This window comes from Neltuma alba, unplaced genomic scaffold, assembly GCF_004799145.2.
Source record: "Neltuma alba isolate B1F8T4 unplaced genomic scaffold, ASM479914v2 tig00004188_pilon, whole genome shotgun sequence".
Classification (NCBI taxonomy): domain Eukaryota; kingdom Viridiplantae; phylum Streptophyta; class Magnoliopsida; order Fabales; family Fabaceae; genus Neltuma; species Neltuma alba.
In genome coordinates, this window is record NW_021633600.1 from 12761 (window position 1) to 33609 (window position 20849).

The window sequence follows — 20849 nt, forward strand, 5'->3', positions numbered from 1 at the left end:
TGTTGCCACGCCCGAACACGCTGGGAAAATTCTAAGTGAAATGGAGAATGATGTAACGAACTTGATTCTTAGTGAAACTGAATGTGAAGTGGAGAGTGATCAAGTAGTAAGGACTGCACTATATATGTTTGATCAATCTCACTGCTAATGAATCTAAGATGTTTGTTATCAACAGATGGGGTTTTGGTGATGTTATTAATTATGTAGAAAGCCTTGTTTCAGTTGAAAAGAAGAAGAGGAAGAAAAGAAAGAAAGCCTTGTCCTAAATACCCCTGGGATAGGCTTGGCGCAATGGGCAAGTCCCTTACAAAGTGGCGTGGTTCAAATTTTTGCAGGAAGAGATACTTATATTTAGTGTCTCATGATGTTTCAAAAGGATTGCCTCTAAAAATGCCTCATCCTAAATCTTGATTATTGCATATTTACTTGTGTTTAAACACTTTCTTTTTCGCTAGAAATTTATCTTTGACGGGCTAGATAATTTGACTGTGCATATAAATACTTGCTGCCCTTTTGATATGTTATCCAGAATGATAATGTATATATGCACTATCATTAATTTCTAGCTCTATATGACTGGTTTTTGACTTTTATTTCAAAGTCGGATTTATAATTTAGTTTTTGGTACTTGCATTGGATATACTAATAGTTATACATAAAGCAAGTTTAGGTTTCTTACCTCTTCATTGCATTTATGATAGAGAAATGAATTAAATATCCTCTAGACCTATTTATAGGACCAAAAAAAAGATAATTTTTTTTGTTCCATTTATAGGGGGCTTAGAGAAATTTTTTATATGGATGTACAATTTTATCCTTCATTTATTATTGTGTTGACTTTTTTTATATGAGGTATAATGTATATTAAATAGGACAATGTTAGAAAGTTAATAAAGTGTAGGGTTTTTCTTGGTCTATATGAAACGTATTAGAAGTAATTTATAGATGCGATCAGAGGAGTGCATTGGTTTATTTGAAGAAATCATGATTTTAAAAATGATTTTATGATATACAAGATAAGTATATGAGAACAATTTTACTTCAATTTGTATGAAAGTACTTTTTAAAAGTACTTCTGGGCTATTCACTACTAGAAAAAAGACCTTTAACGTCGCAAACTAACGGCGGTTCAGCAGAAAAACGAAGTGGAAAAAAACGCGGTGGCATTTTTGTAAATAAGTTGAAAGGGTTATGACTTTCCACGGCGGTTCTTTAAAGAACCGCCGTGGAAAGTATTTTTAACGGCGGTTCTTTAAAGAACCGCCGTTAAAAACCCTTTCCACGGCGTTTTCAATAAAACCGCCGTGGAAAGTGTGTTCTTCTTACCCCCTTCGGCCGCTCGACTCCTCACTTTCTTTCTCATTTCTTCAGTGCGCCGTGGTCCCCCTCTGCCCTACCACCGTAAAACTGCCATTACCGGCCATTCCCGCCTCTAGCCCACCGTTTAAACTCCTCCATTGAGCCCTTGGAGCCTTGCCGCCGTGCGCTGCACTCCGCCGTGGTCGACCGCGCCTCCCATTTCCGTCGGTTCTTGCTCAGCCATGGTCCACCACCGAAAATCGGTCCTACCCTCCACTATCTAACCGAAGACCGGTGCGTTGCCGCCGTCCGCCGCCGCCTCACTTCGCGTTTGAAGCTTCTCTGCTCTGTGAGTATCCTCTTCTTTCATTTTTTTCAATTTTTGTTGGTTTGTTGAATGTTTTAACCATGAAAATCTGTTATATATGAAATGGGTTGTTAGTTTTACATTGTGGTTAGCTTCTATTGTTCATTTTGTATTTTTATGTGGTTGAACCGTTGATTGGTGTTAATTGGTAGGCATTAGATGTGAGAAAACCTTAATTCCTTTTTACATACTGTATTAGAAATATGTTAAAATGTTTGGAGTTGATTAGTTGTGAAGTTTTTAAATTTTTTTATAATTTTTTGATATTTATTTCGAATTTTTGATAATTTTTTGTAATAAATATAAGAATTTAGTGATAAATAATCTGTTAGTTATTTTGTGTTTTTTTCCTTCGTTATGAATTTTGATTGATAGTAAAGTATTGTTTAAATAATCTGTAGAACAATGGATCGTAGTTGGATGAAAGCTAGGAGAATTAGCAAGGAATATGAGGATGGGGTTGAAAAATTTCTTGAGTTTGCTCAGAGAAATGCCCCTAGTAAAGGAGATGGATTGTACTATTGTCCTTGTGTCAAATGTTTAAACAATAGTCGACGGAGTATTTCTGAGATAAAAGAGCATCTTATCTGTGATGGGATAAATTTGAGGTATACAAATTGGATATGGCATGGAGAAATTAGAAAGACTACACTGTCTGCAAATGAGAAGGTTGTGAATGAAGACTTTGGTGATAGAATTTCGGATATGTTTCGTGATATAAGGTCTGAATCCTCTACACAGTTTTCTTCCACCTTTGAAACTTTGTGTAGTGATGCAGAGACACCTTTATCCTCTACATAGTTTTCTACTCGACCTAAAGCAGTTGAATTAGATTTGGTAGATGATGACTATGCTATTAGAGATGATCATTGTGAAGGAATTTGGGAGGATAATCGTTGTAAGCCTCAAATGAATTTTTTGATATTTTTTTTGCTAAATATACTTAATAATATAGTGTTTTATATTAACTTGATATTTTTTATTCTTACATTTATTAATTCCTTGTTCTTTAAACAGGAAATGGACGGATCCGGTCAACAGGGTTCTGGTGATGACAACTCTTTTACTAGCCGGAGAAAGGGTAGAGGGCCAACCCATATGAGGCATTTAGCTTTACGTGATGAGAGCACACAGCCTATGAGAATTACAGTGGAGTTTGATGATGATCTGAAGCCTATAGGAAAGGATGGGGCTCAATTTACTAGTTATGTGGGTTATCTCGCACGCAGTAAAATTAGCATTGACATTCCTAACTGGAAGAAGGTGGACAAAGATTTGAAGAAAAACCTTTGGGAGGATATATTGGTATATTGTGCATTTTTTTCTCTACTTGTTTCAATTATAGTTGTTTATTTACTTTATAACTCTATGCTATTATTGTATTGCATGCAGCTGACATTTGATATTCCTGCCACTAAACAAATGAGAGACCGTCTGTTGAAGCAAATTGCTGAACGGTGGAGGGATTTTAAGTCCATGCTTACAACACATTATATTAATGGAAAAAGAAAGGGTGTGCATCCTAAGGAACGATACCAGTTTATTAGCGATGAGGCATGGGAGAATTTTGTGAAGCAACATGAAGACCCCGCATTTCAGGTTTGGTTTCTTCAAACTTAATTTTTAATCAGGTCATATTTTATTTAACTAAACTAATTTTGTCGATTTGGTTTCATTGTCATAGGCATTGAGTCAGAAGAACAAACAAATATCTGAGCAGAATGTATACTCACATACCATGTCTCGTGCAGGGTATGGTGGGTTGGAAAGAAGTATGATGGAGGAACGACTGAAGAATGCACAGATGGCTGCTGCTTCAGATCCTACTGGCTACATGCCATCTATTGAGCGTCCTTCTCGCCAAGAAAAATGGAAGGCGGCGAGGATTAAAAAGGGTCAATACATTACTCCACAGTCTGCTGCTGTTGCTGAGAGGATTGTAAGTAATATTTAAGAATTATGCTTCATTAATTGTTTTTTTCAATTATCTTAAATTGAATTTGTTGTTTTAATGATATAGGATACACTTGAGGAGCAACTATCTCAAGGTACATTCATCCCTCAAGGACGGATGGATATCTTGGCCACTGCTATTAGAAAGGCTGACCATCCCGGAAGAGTCCGAGGGGCCCCTAAAGGGATTGGTATTAAAGAATTTTTTGGCTCTGCTTCACGAAGAAGCACCTGATCATCCTCCACTAACATGGTATCTAAAGAGGAGCTCGACCAACGACTACAAGAAGAAACAGAGAGAGTTCGAGCTGAACTAAGTCAACAACACATGGCAGAGATGCAAAAGATACGTGATGAATTCGATGCCAAGTTTCAACAGACTTTGATGATGATGGGTACGAGCGGATTCCAGATGCCCCGAGTATCTGAACCTTCCCAGGTAATAATCACACATCTTTTTAAATCTTCTAAAGATTCATTTGATCCATTTAAACTTATTTAATGTTTCTTAACTAATTTCATATTATGTTTCAGGGTTCACCTGTGATAAAAAGCGGAAAGGGCAGTAATAATCAGACACAGCCACTGACAGTGTCTGACCCTGACCCTAGCCCTGACTCTGTCGAAGACAATGGGATGCTGTGTTCTCTCTATGTGGATTATGAAAATTCACCTGTTCATGTTGCTAATGGTCGAGCATTCATGGGCACAACGATTCACGGCAACAAAATTCCGAGCAATCAAGTAAGGGTGACAGTGGAGAGGATTGTTCGTGGTCAGGGGGGTACATCAGTGCCTAATCCTACTGATGAGGTTCGACTCTTGGCCCAAGCTAAAGGACATTTCATTTTGTGGCCAAAGAGACTTATTACAAAGCCAATAGTGAAGAAGGCGGCAGCAAAGAAGGCCACAACGAGCGCATCATCTGATCCTGTACTCTTGCCTCTTCCTAGTGATGTTGCGCTTATGTATTCCAGTTTGGAGGTTCTTCATTCCATGGTGCCAAACATGGATAAGCCTGTGACTTTCAAGATGCCGTTGGGGGTTGTGGGTTCAGATATAACATACGACTTCACCATTGACAAGAAGGACCTTGTTCAGTTCCTCAACTTTGAGGAGCTTGATATAGCCTTCATGCAGCTTGCTATTTGGTAAGTTACAATATCATTTTCTTATTACATATTATACTTCATGCATGTCCTAATGTTTCTTACTTGAACAACAGGCATTTTAATCAAATCTGTCGAAACGGAGGACTTGAAAGAACATATGGCTTTATGTGTCCTCAAAGGGTACAGAAAGAATTTAATACTGTGGAAGCAAGGTCAATCTACATTATGACCGCAATGAGTTAGACCAAAAAGCTAATATATTTTGCACCTTACGTGGAAGAGTAAGTGTATTATTGTATTTGAGATATACAAGTTGTATGTGTCGGGTTATAATTAACATGGTTTGCCTTTTGCAGTTATCATTGGACTCTAATTGTTTGTGCCCCTTTTGACAACAAAGTTTACTGGTTCGATTCACTCTGTGGAAGTCCATCCGAAGAAACCAAAGATGTCATCGACACGTTAGTTTTTATTTATATATTTATTACTTGTGAAGTTCATACAAGCATGCTCTAATATCATTTTCTCTTATAATGTTGATAGGGCTTTTCATAGTTTTAATGTCGTGGCGATTAAACAAAATAGACAAGCACCAACATGGATTCTTCCACAGGTATATGTTGTTTTGAACTAACTTTTAAACATTTTTTGATGAATTAAAGTTAATGTTTATAATCAATAATGTCTAATATTCAATTTTATATCTTATTTTTTTAGTACCGTTGTCAACAAGGACATGTTGAGTGTGGATATTATGTCATCCGCTACATGAATGACATAATTGAGACAGGAACGACTGAGAAATTAGACGAGGTAAAGATGAGTTACGTTGCATGACGTTCTTCAATTTATTTCACATTTTTGACTAAGTTTACTATGTTATTTTTGATTAACAGATATTTCAAAATACTGCGCCATATCTCATGGATGACATCAACTTGATGAGAGACACTTTGTCAACAACATTGGTAGAAAAAATTGAAATTTAGCTTTCAAATAGATAGGTTATTTGTCAAAAAATTCATTGTTAGATGCTTTCTCTCGGTTCCCTCTTATATTGTTCATGATTTCCATTGTACAAAGAAGTAATTACTTCTATTTCAGAATTGTTGGACCTAGCCAATACGTGTTCCTTGGTAACCACTTAGTTCTATTATATTGGCCGGTTTCCCTATTTTCGAATTGTGTAAAAAAAAATTTCATTGCTGTATATTAACTAGCTAATTGATCTTGTTCTGCGTGATCTGCACTGCCTACATTTGTTTGGAGTTGTAAACTGCAGGGTGGTAAACACGGAAATTTCGCAGAATTTAAAAAAAAAAAAAATTTTAACGGCGGTTATACATATAACCGCCGTTAAAACCCTTTTCCACGGCGGTTCTATAATTAACCGCCGTGAAAAGTCATCTTTCCACGGCGGTTAAAAACCACCGTGTTTTCCTTACCTTTCAACGTCGCCTTTAACAACTACGCCTTCAAAACCGCCGTTAAAAGCCACTTTTAACCGCCGTTAAAAGCTTTTTTTCTGGTAGTGATTCCAAATACCCCATAAAGGCCTGTTTGGCTCAGTGAGAGGAAGGGAAGAAAAGAAATTTTAATAGAGGGAAGAGGAGGAGAGGAGAGTGGAAGGATTCTAATATTACCTTGTTTGGATTTATAAAAAAAGAGGAGAGTTGATGAGTTTTAATATTACGTTGTTTGATTCATGAGGGGAGGGGAGGAAGAATATTTTAAAATTTTAGTTTTAAAATTTTTTTCCTACAAATGAGTGTTATAATAAGAATCTGGTGGCTATTCAGGTTAGTTCTACAATTACAATGGATATTGTCCCATTAAGGAGTATTCTGCAGATGGAGATGTCTTGATGGTTGGGCCTCATAAAAATCTGGTTCAAGATAGTTCTATAATTACAGTGGATATTGTCTAGGGAAGGGTCATTGAAGCTTCTCCAAAACAATTAAATGTTTCCCTATGAATTACATGATATGGAATTCTAGCGGAACCGGCGCGAAGACTTTTCCCAACCTAGTACAAGAATTGAAAAAACATTTTTGCTTGGATTTTCTTGCTATAATTGAGACTTGTTCAAATAAACAAAATACAGAAAAGATAATTAGTAGTCTTGGGTTCCAAGATTATGCTTTTATTGAAGTTGAAGGTTTTAGTGATGGTATTTGGTGCTTATGGAATGTGGGGGGTTTGTAAAGTGGAAGTTGTTGAGCGGCACCGTCAATATATGCATTTATCCATTGAGAATACTAGACACGAGCGTTGGTACATGACTGTGATTTATGCAAGCCCACATTTAGTGGCTCGACGTAATTTGTGTACTGAGCTCCTTTGTCTGGAACATGACATGCATGACCCCTGGGTGACTTCAATGCTACATTGTACACTGCAGAAAGATGTTGTAATGCCAGGCATGGTATTTCTATTGATAGAGATTTCTGTAGATGGTATGAAGATTCATGCACCTCGAATCGTGGTTTTGTGGGGTCATGTTTTACTTGGAAGAGGAGTAACTCTGAAGCATGGCTAGATCATTTTCTTCCTAATGATGCTTGGAGCCAACTTTTTCCAAATGCAAGAGTTTTTCATCTCTCTTTCTATAAATCTGATCATTGCCCTATCCTCCTACAACTTGATCATTGTGCTGAGGTCTCCCATCGACAGTTCTGCTTCATCACAGCATGGGTTTTGCATGAAGACTTTAATAGTTTTGTCCTTGATAATTGGAATGATGGACTTGGGCAGAGTAATAATCTGAACCATTTTACAACAGCATGTTGCACTTGGAATAAGCTGGTATTTGGGCACATCAAAGGTAGAAAGAAGAAGCTGTTAAGATGCATGGATGGTGTGAACAAATCAATTGAGAGAGGGTAGAATGTGCATTATTATGAAGATATCCAGATTGAGTTATGGAAGAAATTTGAGGATGTTCTAGCTCAAGAATCTCTATTATGGTCCAGAAAGCAAGGATGGATTGGAATATTTATGGAGATAGGAACACTAAATTTTTTCATTCCTGTGCTAATGGGTGTTAGAAGGCAAATAGGGTGGATGCCATTTGGTTAGAGGAGGGGGATTGGTGTTATGATCTTGAAGTCATTAAACGTGAAGCCACACCCTATTATGCTCCATTGTTTACTAAGGAGTTGCCTAATAGAAGGAGTTATCTTTTAGTATTACTTACCCTTCTATTGATGAGGCTTGCTTACGGATTTGTGATCAAAAGGTTGATGAGTTTGAAATCAAAGGGGCAATTTTTAGCATGAGATCTTTGAAATCTCCTGGGCCAGACAGCTTTAATGCTCTTTTCTGCCAAACTCAGTGGGATACTGTTGGAAAGTCTCTTGTTAATTTTGTTAAACACATCTTTGATAATCCTCAAGAAGTTAGAGAGATTAATGGAACTTCAATGGTGCTGATCCCTAAAAAAGATCCTCCTAGAAATTTTAAGGATTAGACCCATTAGTTTGTACAATGTTGTCTATAAAGTGATTACTAAGATCATGGCTAATAGAATGAAGATTTTTTACCACAAGTAATTTCTCCAAATCAGTGAGGTTTTGTGCCAAGCCAACATCGATATGATAATATCATAGTAGTGCAAGAAGTTATCCATTCAATGAGAATATGAGAGGGAAAAAAAAGGCTAATTGGCTATTAAAATTGACCTAAAAAGGGCCTATGATAGAGTCAATTGGCAATTTTTGAGCCGTTGTTTGAAGGAGTTGAAGCTACTTTCTATCTTTGCTAAAATTATTGATTATTGCGTTCAAACGGCTGAGTTGCAATTATTGCAGAATGGCAATAATGCACATTCATTTAAATGTTCTAGAGGGGTTTGACAAGGAGATCTAGTGTCACCATATCTGTTTGTGATTTGCATGGAGAAACTTGAGCACCTCATCCAAGAAAAAATGCGTAATGATGAATGGAGATCACTTCGGCTAATGACAAATGGGCCAACTATTTCCTACTTGTTCTTTGCAGATGATATCATCTTATTTGCGGAAGCGTCTTTGTAGCGAGTGGAGTTGATTAAACAATGTCTAGACATTTTTTGCAATTGTTCCGGTCTCAAGGTAAATTTTTCTAAAACCTGTGTGTTTTTCTCCTCTAATATCAATCATAACAGATGTACAGAAATTAGCACCAATATAGGGTTTACACAAATAGCAGATTTGGGGAAATATTCGAGTATACCACTTCATCATAAGAGAGTGAGCAAAGTTACTTACAAGGAGGTTGTTGACAAGGTTAAACAACGTTTGGCCAAATGGAAGACTAATTCATTTTCGCTTGCTGGGAGATCTACTCTAATCACCTTAGTGACGTTAGCAATCCCAAGTAACACCATGCAAACATCTTTGCTCACAGTGACCTGTTGTGAGACTCTTGACAATCTTAATAGAAGCTTTCTGTGGGGAAATACGGATGATCAGAAGAAGGTTTCGTTGGTTATTTAGGATGCAGTTTGCAAGCTGAAATCAAAAGGAGCACTTGGGCTGAGACATACCAGATTTCAAAATCATGATCATCTAATAAAGCTCGGGTGAAAACTTGTTAATTGTCATGATGATTTCTGGGTTAAAGTTGTTCACGATAAATATTGACCTCATCCCCGAGATTTATGCTGAGCGGGGTGGATCTAATGTCTAGTTAGGTATAAAGAAGAGATGGAAGAAGGTTGAAGAAGGACTAGAAGTTGCTGCCAATGGAACCACTGCAAGATGGAAACATGAACGTAGCGGATTGTTTTCAGTCAAGTCAGCTTACGAACTTCTGTCAACTGCTGGTATGGAGTCAAATTCGCTTTGGGAGAAAATATGGAACCTTTTTCTTTACGAAGGAAAGAGGGTCTACAATGAAGATATTATTGTCAACACTACTGCTATGTTGGCTAGTACTAATCGGCATCAGAAATATCTATCAGGCATGTCACTTCCAGGAATTCGACTGACTGCTCCAGAACATGGTTGGCAACCTCCGACACAAGGGTGGATCAAACTTAACTTGGATGGGGCTTATTCCTTTGTTAAACACAACTGTACTTGAATTGGGTTACTGCAAAATTTAGAAGGACAGTTTATACAGGGATTTATACATAATTTGGAAAATGGAGATGCACTTCATGCAGAGCTTTGCGAGTGCTTACATGGATTGAAGCTTACTGGGGATTGTGGATACCGCAAAATTATATTGGAATCTGATTCAAGCAGTGCCATTAAGCTTATTACAGATGATCCAAAGGAACATCATTATGACCACGGCGTCATTCACAAAATCCGTTCGTTGATGAGCAGGGTTTTGGGAGGTGAATATTGCCTATGTGAACAGAGAATTTAATAAAGCTGCAGACTTCTTTGCCAAATTAAACAAGGGCTTGCCACTGTGAGTGGATTCCATGCAGTTGTTGCTGTCCCTACGGAGCTGTCTTCTATTTTGGTTGCTGATCGCTACGCTATGACAAGTGATCATGTAGGCTTTGGTTAAGGTTTTCATATTGTTATTTAAAAAAAAAAAAAAGAATCCGGCGGGTATTTGATGAGTTCTAACGTAGTATCCGTAGATACATTGTTTTACCTGGTTTCTAACGTGGTTTTTGTAGTTCTTTTCATTAAGTTTTAAAAAAAATTTTAAAAATGGTTTTAAGAAGTTAAAAATATCGAATAAAACTTATCTATTATTAATATAATATAAATTATTCTATTTATAATGATTTCTTTGCATATATATATAAAATATAGAGTCTCGTTGATTTTAATTTTCTTTAAATCCACGTAACAAAATTAATCCAGTTATATGTTTGAGTGAGAACTGAAAAAATGCCTAAAACTGAATAAAGGATCTAATAAAAAGGAAAAAAAAATTACAAAGACTTAGATTAAAAAATCAGTTAAACTATAAGAACTTACCAAATGATTATCCCAAAAATGATGCGACAAATTTTATTTAAAGTTGTATAAAATTAGTATAGATATTGGTGCAGATATAAAATGAAGGGATATAAGATTAGTGTAGATATTCAAATGATTCACATGTCAATCAAACGATTTTCTTCGATAGAGTTATCTTAAAATTAGAAATAAGATTTGCCTAGGCAAAAAAAAAAGTCAATACCATTTTTATTTCCTAAAATTTGTTATTATTTAAGTCTTAGTTGTTAAAATTTTAAACCAGTAATTTTGATTCCTCAAATCCAATCTCATTTTGGTTTTGGCAAAGGTACAAATTTATCACTTATCTTATTTTTTTAGATGCATCTAACACTCTAATATTTGGTGTAATTTTATCTCTTTTTTTTTTTGCATGCAATTTTATTTATAATTTTTTTGTTACATTTTTATCCATGATCTTTCAATAACAAAAAAGAAAAAGGTTGGGGCTAATATCACACCACTAACATAGTATTAATCCTAGAAATAAGATTTGAGTAGAGAAGGTAATGGAATAAGATCATAGTAGATATTTTGTGATTGTTATATTCAGTTCAAGGACGATGCTGAAACAACTCATAAATGATGCAGGAACTCTCTAGAAGCTGAAGCCAACGAACCCTACCGATCGAGAACACCTTTAAATGTCAACCGCCGTCTCTTTCGTCTGCGAATTCTGTTAAGTGTGAAGCGACGAGAATGGAAGGCACTTTTCCGCCCAAGAGATCATCGTCAACATTCTCAAGAGGCTTCCCATAAAATCCCTAATCCGATTTCAATGTGTCTGTGAAAAATGGAAAAATCTCTTGAAGGATCCATTGTTCATTGCGGATCACCTCCACCACTCCAGTCATCGACCTTCTTTTCTCGTCCAACAACTCTATCAGAGAAACAATTCGTTGTACTTGTGTTCATTCGATCGCGACTTTCAACTCCGTGAAGTTCACAAGCCACCTGTGATCGATTTCTACTTGCCGAGTTTTGATATTTGTTCAAAAGTTTGGATCATCGGTTCCAGCAACGGCTTGCTCTGCGTTGAACTCCGTGATCATTATAGATCTCCTCATAAGATTCTAGTGTGGAATCCAGCTATTAAGAAGATGAGAGAGGTCCCCAGAACCACTTATTCCAAGAGCCACTTGTCTATAGGATTTGGGTTCAGTCCTATTGCTAATGATTACAAGATAGTTAAGTTCTCTGTTTCTGGGTCTTATTTTTATGCGAGTAGGGGTTCGTATAGGCCTACAAGAACGGCGTGAATGGAGTGTTAGTGTATTCATTACACACGGGGTTGTGGAAAGATGTGGAATTTGGGAACATAAAGGATCTATATATTTATTCTGAAGCAGCCACTGATAATAATAATGGAACCATTATTTGGCTTGCTCAAAATTTGAATGATGAGAGTGGCATAATGGTCTCATTTGACATAGAAATGGAGGTGTTTACATTAATACCAAGGCCTGCTTTATACACTAGCTCAATTTGTATTCCTACTTTTCATGAGAACAAACCAGCTATTCTTTCTTACAAGGTGATAGGAAACTCTCAATCTGATATCATTCATTTGTGGGTGGTTGAGGAGAATAGATGTGCATTTGGAGGCGGGAGATGGACTTGGACTAAAAAATATAGCAGCAGCCCAAATCTCTATCCAAACTATTTAATTCCGCTGAACACTTGGAGGAATGAAATTTTTTGCACAATTAGTCTTCAGAGTGAATTCGTTCGGAGAACTGAAAAACATGGGGAAGCCTTGAAGGATCGAGGAAGAACTTTATATTTGTTGACTCTCGCCACTAATGAAATTAAGAAGTTTGTTATGATAAATAATAGTGGTGGCTTTGGAATCTTAAATTATGTGGAAAGCATTGTACCAGTAGGTACCTAACATTCACGTTGAAGAACCTTCATCATAAATCCTAGTTATTACATAGTAAATTTACTTTGTTTAAGTACTCATGGTGGAAGATCATTTGATTGCTCTTTTTAGATGTTATTCAGAATGATGATGAATGCGGCACATGTTCATTGACAAATATTTTTAGCTTCGTTTGACACACACATATATAGATATAAGTGCTCATGCGTGCGTGTGTGTGTAATTTCATTGTTATCCTTATTTTTCGTAAATAAGATCGCTTATATATATGGATGATCTAGAATTCGTGGATTGTATCAATAGTTTTATATCAGGGTTTTTCTTTCCTAATAACCTATAAACAGTTAAAAAAAATTCTCCAAATACTACATGGTTGGAATTATTTCCCCAAATGCTATAGTCAAACTTGTTCAAGACTTGAATAACTTGTAAAATTCATCCAACCAAGAACAATTTTTTCAATAAACTTCGTTTTCCATGTAACTGAAATTCATTTTGATCTGAACATCTTTTAAATTTCATCACTCTTTGAACAACTTCTTTATCCGTACAATGATTTTAATAATGATTGGATTATATTTGAATAATAAATTAAGAGCAAATAATTGGATGAGTGTTAATCATTATATCATAGTAAGAGTAATAAATGATATTATATTAATTACAAAGTGATTAATGAAAATAAGTAATGATTAGGTTTAAAAAAATTAATAATTAGTAATGATTAAATTGACATGAACAAAAAATGAAAATTAATTTGGTTACAAATAATGACTCTTGGTAACACATCTTGTTGTCCTTTGCACATATTGTGATTATTGTTGTATATTCACTCTTTTTGAGTTTGATCAAATGTCTCATTTGTCTAGGTAATTGCCATATTTAAATCAAATAAAGGTGATTCAACTAAAGAAATTGATTGCCGAGAGGTAGAAAATGCTTCATTTGATGGATCATCTTACTCAAAAATAGAATATTATATTCAACCATAAATGATGTGGGATTATCAAATAAGGACTTGAATGATTGAAATTAAGGAGGATTGGTAAATAGGATAATGTTGATGGAAAGAATTAAAATTAGAGACGGTTGTCAAATGAAGAGCTTTTCTACAAATAACTATTGTGATTAAATATTCTGATAAATTTGATAAATGAAATACTATCTTTGATATTTAATATAAGAGTTAGTTGACTAATTTGATAAGATCAAGAAAATTAATTAAGTAGTTACTTATAATAAATAGGTGTTATCTTTCATAAAATGCCGATGCTAATCATGTGTATTAGCTAAAACTATCATTTTATGAAATCTTTAACATGTGTAATTAGACTACCTTGGAAAAAAAAAAAAGAACAGATATGAGAGACAAAATGGGTTGGGGTCTATATTTAGGATCAAATTAGAAGTCTAACTAACTCTTGTATTAAGGACTAGAGGTAGTATCTACTAGTATTTAGAAAATTTTACATATGAAATTCAATGTATACAAAGTATACAAGCTACTACCTCCGGTCCTTAATATAAGACCCTATTTGACTTTTTGTTTAGTCCTAATTATAAGACCCCAATCCATTTTGTCTCTCATATTTATGTATTTTTTTTCCAAGATAGTCCTTCTAATAATGATAGTTATAACCAATGCACTTAATTAGTAAGGATATTTTAGGAATGACAACACTTATTTATTACAAATAATTAACTTAACTTACTTTCTTAATTTCCTCAAATAAGTCAACAGGGTCTTATAATTAGGACCGGAGGTAGTAGCATATAAAACTTAAAAACAAACTCAACATATTAAAAAAAAATCGTGTTTCAAGATGAAATAAAATGCAGCACACACTACCAACTCTGCTGAAAGAATGGAAGGATGAAAAGCTTAAAGAGAATGAAGAAGAATGGAAGGATAAAGGAGCTAAAGAAAAAAAAAAGAAAAAGGCAGACTCAAGAGCAGGGGTACTAAAAGACAAAATCACAGTTGTTCAATGTGTGAAGAAATTCACTTTGTTAGTGTGGGGCCAACTAAACTTGTTCCTAGTAAAATGAGTTCTCCAATTTTTAATATGGGACTCACTGATCTTGTTCTTAATAAGAACGAGTTCTTTGCAAATTTAAACTCGATCACTATCCAATCGACTTTGAAGTGTAGCATCTTAGTAAATATTTTCAATACTATAACATTTGAGTAAAATAAATTACTGTTTATAGTATATGAGTTAAGGGGAAAAAAAACCATGAGAGCAAACAAAAGCAGGTGAAATTAATTTTATGCAGGTGTTAGGCTTGGTAATGTGAGGCCTCTTATATTCCGTGCCTATCAAACTTCAAGTTAGGCCCTACCATGAATAAATATATAATAGAAGAACACTTGTGCTTGGGAGCAAAAAAAAAACAGGCGTTAGTGAGGTTGGGAATGAGACGAAGAGGATGTGAGATTCCAATGAGTTCAATCTTAAAAAATGGAGGGCACGGATGAAATTTTCAATTAATTTTTGTTCGCTCTTTAATATCTTATATTTTTCTCTTTAACTTTTATAACCTTACTTATCTGATTTTTTTTTTTAAAAAAAAATTGAACTCATTCCTCCCCATCCGCCTCATTTTCCTTGAATCGAACCAAAGAGAGAATTGATTGTGCACAGGGTGCAAAATCTAGTTAGATTGATAGGTTGATGTTTGTGAGTTATGCGTTCTTTTCAATCTTTTCTATGTGACTTTTCCAACTAAAACAAACGGATTGAAAATTGGTTAAAATGGATTGCTCTGGCATCATCTCCTTGTATCTATATATAATCTATAATCTTTTTGATTTTAACTTTCTTTAGATTCGTGTGGCAAAATTAACCTACGTGTATATTGAATGAGAACCGCATCACTGGTTACTAACATTTTTTTTTACAAATTAAAAAATTATGGCTATAGGGATTTATGGTTATAATTGTGTAAAATGTAAGGATGCAATAAAAAAATTACGAAGCCCGGATTAAAATCAATTGAAATTATGATGACTTGTGGACTAATAATCATCCCAAAAATAATGAGACAAATTCTATCTAAAGCTATAATTGCTCCCGCCTTGAAAGGGATTAGCTTGAAGTCTGATGTGATTTGGGGATTTCCTAGTTTCACCTAAAAAAATTTATATAAAATTAACGTAGATATAAAATGAAGTTATGTAAGACTAGAAAGATAAAAAAAAAAAAGTTATATAAGATTAGTATAGTCATATAAGATTAGTATAGTTATACAAATGATTTCACATATCGATCAAATTATTTCCTTTGATAGACTTGTAAATCGGTATAATTAGAACTAAGATTTGGTTAGAGAAGGTAATGGAAGATCATAGTAGATTTTTTTTGATTGTTATTGAGTCAGAGATACGGATAAATTAATAATAATATCTTATGTTACTGGTAATTTATGATATGAAATTTATTTATAACGTCTCAGTTAGTAATAACCATCGAAAAAAATATTAAGATCAATTTATTTTGATATTGTTCACATCATACTTAGATATAGCCAATCAAAGAAAAAAACTTACATTAACTATACTATTTTCATACTAATAATTTAAAATCAATTGTTAAACCTCTAGGCAAAAAATCAATTATTAAATTTGATTCTGAAAGCACAATATGTTGTTATAGCCTACAGCTTATAACAAACAGTTCTTGAAGCACCAAATTATAAAAGCTCTTTTCACGACGGAATTTTTTTTTCGTTTCACAATAGTTCAAACAATAGTCTACTTTTGATTTATATATAATAACAAATAGATTGAATGCTGGTTACTTAACTTCTTTTCTTTTTTTTTTAAAATACATATTTAGGATTATAATGAATAATATGACATTTAAATTTGCAACCCAATTGCTGAATCGCAAGGAATGACGATAGGTGCGCCTGAAGCGATCCTCAAGAGTAGTAATTGAGTCCTTCCTCTTCTTTTCTAATCATTGAATTAATATTTTAAAAGTTGAGATTTAAATCTTTTTAAAACTATTATTAAAATATTAAATTATAAAAATAAATAAATAATAAATTAAAAATTTTATTAAAATTTAATTCTAATGGTTTGCAAATGTACTAAATATTTGTAAAAAAATTTTATAAATAGTTTATAAAAATTAAAATTTTAACCATTGAAATATGTTAATCCAGTGGTTAGAAAAGAAAAAAGAGGTAAGAGGAAGAGAAGAGGAGAGATTCCAAACCGAGTAATTGAGGAAGTTCTCGCAATGAATAAGGCATGTGGCAATGCCTTAACCTATGACATTCATGCTTTTTTTTTTTTTTAGCAAAGAAGGATCATCTACTGCTGATTTATAGACATATAAGGGGATTTAAAATGAAAATCAGATAATTTACAGTAAACATAAAGAAATTAACAATACATAAGAAAATCACAACAAAAAATGAGGTGATTTAAAAAAGGGGAATTAGAACAAAAAATAGGCCATTTATAAGAAACAAAAATTACTTTTGTTTGCAAAGCAAGGACACAACCATATAAATATCTTTTCACCTATAAAATTTAATTTACTTTTTGTTCAAGGGGTACAGTGAAATTTGACAATGCTTTTGAGGGGAGATTTTGGATAATAAATAGCCGCCGGGGGTGATATGGTGAAATTCTTCCATTTATTAATTATTAATACACTACTAACCAAACCGCACCCAGATTCCCTAAACCCTAAAACTACCCAGCACACTCTGAAGCGTCGGTAATGGAAGGCGGCAATGCTTATCTTCCCCGTGAGATCATCGTCAACATTCTCAAGAGACTTCCCGTGAAATCCCTAATCCGATTTCAAAGTGTCTGCAAAAGTTGGAAAAATCTCTTGAATGATCCCTTGTTCATTGTAGATCACCTCCACGACTCCCATCATCGACCTTCTTTTCTCTTCAAACAGCTCTATCAGAGAAACGATCCGCTGTACTTGTGTTCATTCGATCGCAACTTTCGACTCCGTGAAGTCCACAACCCACCTGTGATCGATCACTACTTGTCCAGTTTTGAGAATTTTTCAAACGTTCGGATCATCGGTTCCAGCAATGGCTTGCTCTGCGTTGAACTTCGTGATCATTATATGTCTTCTCATAAGCTTCTAGTGTGGAATCCAGCAATTAAGGAGGCGCAAGAGGTACCCAGAACTACTTATTGTAAGAGTCTGGTATCTATAGGATTTGGGTTCAGTACGATTGCTAATGATTACAAGATAATTAATATTTCCTTTTTTGGGTCGTATCTTGATCCGAAAAGGGGTTCATATTGGGTCTACAAGAGGGGTGTGAATGAAGTGTTAGTGTATTCATTGGGCACAGGGTTGTGGAAACGTGTGGAACATGGGAATACATTAAAGGATCTACGTATTTATTGTGAAGCAGTCACTGGTAACAATGGAACCATTATTTGGCTTGCGCAAAATGATGATGGTGATATGATAGTCTCATTTGACATAGCAATGGAAGTGTTTACATTAATACCAATGCCAACTTTACACCCAGGGTCAGCTTCTATTCCTACTTTTTATGAGAACAAACCAGCTTTTCTTTCTCACAAAGAGACAGGAAACTCTAAATCTGGTTTCATTCATTTGTGGCTGGTTGAGGAGAATACATTATGTGCATCTGGAGGAGGGAGATGGATTTGGACTAAAAAATATAGCAGCGGCGCCAATCTCTATCCAGACTATTTAGTTCCATTGATCATTTGGAGGAATGAAATTGTTTGCACAGCTGGTCTTCATAGGCAATTCTATTGGAAGACTGAAAAATATTGTGAAGCCTTGAAGGATCGAGGAAGAACTTTATATTTGTTGAATCTCACCACTAATGAAATTAAGAAGTTTTTTATGAACAATTTTATTTGCGGCTCTGGAATCTTAAATTATGTGGAAAGCCTTGTACCAGTTGGTAACATTCACATTTAAGAACTTTGATCCTTAATCTTAGTTATTACTACTAAGACCTCGTTTTTAGGCCCTAATTATAAGATATCATTTGTAGACTACAAATAAGATCTTATAATTAAGGGCAAAGATAATACGTAGTAAATTTACTTTGTTCAAGTGCTTTGGTGGAAGATCATTTGATTGCTCATAAATTTTTGATGCCCTTTCAAGACGTTTATTCAGAATGACGATGAACGTGGCAAATATTCACTGCCAAATATATATTTTTGGCTTTATTTGACACACACACACATATATAGATATATATATGTGCACATGCGCGTGCGTGTGTGTCTAGTTTCAGGTTGTGAGATCAATATTTTACTGGAATTCATCATATGCTCATTTTTTCCCCTTGCACATATATGTTCTTCGTGTTCCGGATGCTATTACTTTTTCGTAAATTTATATGATATAGTATTCACTGAGTATTTAAACTTAATTAGCTTTTAGGGCCTGTTTGGTTTGAGGCTAACAAGAGAGAGATAATGAGAGATTTTAATGAATTTGATTTTAAAAAAATGGAATTCTTTTACTTTTTCATCTTATATATTTTCTCTAATAAATCTTTCTAATCCTACTTATCCAGTTTTTTTTTTTAATAACTTGAACTCATTGTTTCATTTCTGCATCATCTATGTTCAATGATGCACGGGGTGTAAAATATAGTTAGATTAATGGGTTAGCTGTCTGTGAGACGGTGAGTTAAAGCTAATTAGTTATGCATCATTTTCAATTGTATTTATAAGAATTTTAAACAAAATCATGCGGATGGAAATGTGGTCAAAATTGACTTTTTTGCTGACATTAAAACTGAAGTTCACGAGGCACCTTCGATGAATAACTTGTCGGGCTTTAGGATAATCGGTTACAGTAATGACTTGGTCTGTATTCGATTTCCCTTCTTCTGTGGAATCCAGCGATTAGAGAGGCCAAATTGGTACTCAGAACTATTGATTTTTTGGGCGATTGCTATTTTGGATTCAGGTTCAATCTAATTGTTAATGATTACAAGATATATAGTTAAGATTTATGGTTCTTAGTGAAACTGAATGTGAAGTGGACAGTGATCAAGTAGTAAGGACTCTGCTATCTTTGATCAATCTCACTACTAATGAATCTAAGATGTTTGTTATTGATCAACAGTTGGGGTTTTAGTGATGTTATTAATTATGTAGAAAGCCTTGCTTCAGTCAATAACATACACATTGAGAGGGGGGGGGGTCAAGAAAGCCTTATTTGGAATCAGGGTTCCAATCTCTACTTGGAGAGGTGCTAACATTATTTGACACAATGTCTCAGGTAGGATTACCTTGAAGAGAAGAATACGTGATGTGTGCTGCTAACAAAATCGTTATGCTAAATCTTGATTATTATGTTGCATATTTATTTTCCTGAAATGCTTTTTGCTAGAAGTAAATCTCTGACAGCTTAGATTATTTGATGCTGTTCTTCTAGTTCAAATGAGGAGTTCCCCCCATTATTTGGAGTTTATTGGTTCTTCTTTCATCACCATAATGTGATTCTAAAGCAACCTTGTTTCTGAAATGCTTCCAAAAGCTTCTCAAGTGGCTTGACATAATTACCCTGGGATTTCATGCTATAGCATCTGAGTAAAATAAATTACTGTTTATAGTATATGAGTAAAAAAACCTATGAGAGCAAACAAAAGCAGGTGAAGTTAATTTTCTGTATGTGTTCAGGCTTGGGAATGTGAGGTCTCTCATATTGCGTGCTGATCACCTCCAAGTTGTGGCCTGACATGAATAGAAATATAATAGAAGAATACTTGTGTTTAGAATAAAAACAGCCTTTAGTGAGGTTCAGATTGTCGGTTCCGGCAACAACTTGCTCTGCATTAAATTCTCAGATTTTGGACATACTCGTACTTTTGTCCTGTGGAATCGAGCGACTAGAGACCTTAAAATGGTCCCCACAACTATTGAATTTATAGGTGATTACACTATAGGATCTGGGTTTAGTATGATTGCTAATGATTACAAGATAGTTCATATTTATGGCTGTAGGGATTTTGAACTTCGCACAATGTCTGTGAATGGGGTGAAATTGTATTCTTTAGTCTCAGGGCTATGGCAAGAAGTGGAATTTGGGATTTAGAGGGTCTAGATATATGTTGTGAAGCACCCACCAGTAATGGAGCCATTTTTTGGGTTGGCAAAAAGCAGAATGATGAGCGCCCCATGATAGTTTGATTTGACATAGCAATGGAAGTGTTTACATTAATACCAATGCCTAAGCTACATCCTAGGTCAACTAATATTCCTACGATATATGACAACAAATTAGCTCTTCTTTCTTACTATAAGA

The 20849-nt window shown here is 34.7% G+C and overlaps 1 protein-coding gene across 1 annotated transcript; it reads left to right on the forward strand.

Annotated features, from left to right (window-relative positions):
* The first annotated feature begins 17294 nt into the window (after nucleotides 1–17294).
* LOC114743934 (putative F-box protein At3g16210) lies at nucleotides 17295–18500 on the forward strand. The gene has a single exon (XM_028932130.1). It carries the CDS (start codon nucleotides 17295–17297, stop codon nucleotides 18498–18500), a length of 1206 nt encoding a protein of 401 aa, XP_028787963.1.
* Nucleotides 18501–20849: the final 2349 nt, after the last annotated feature.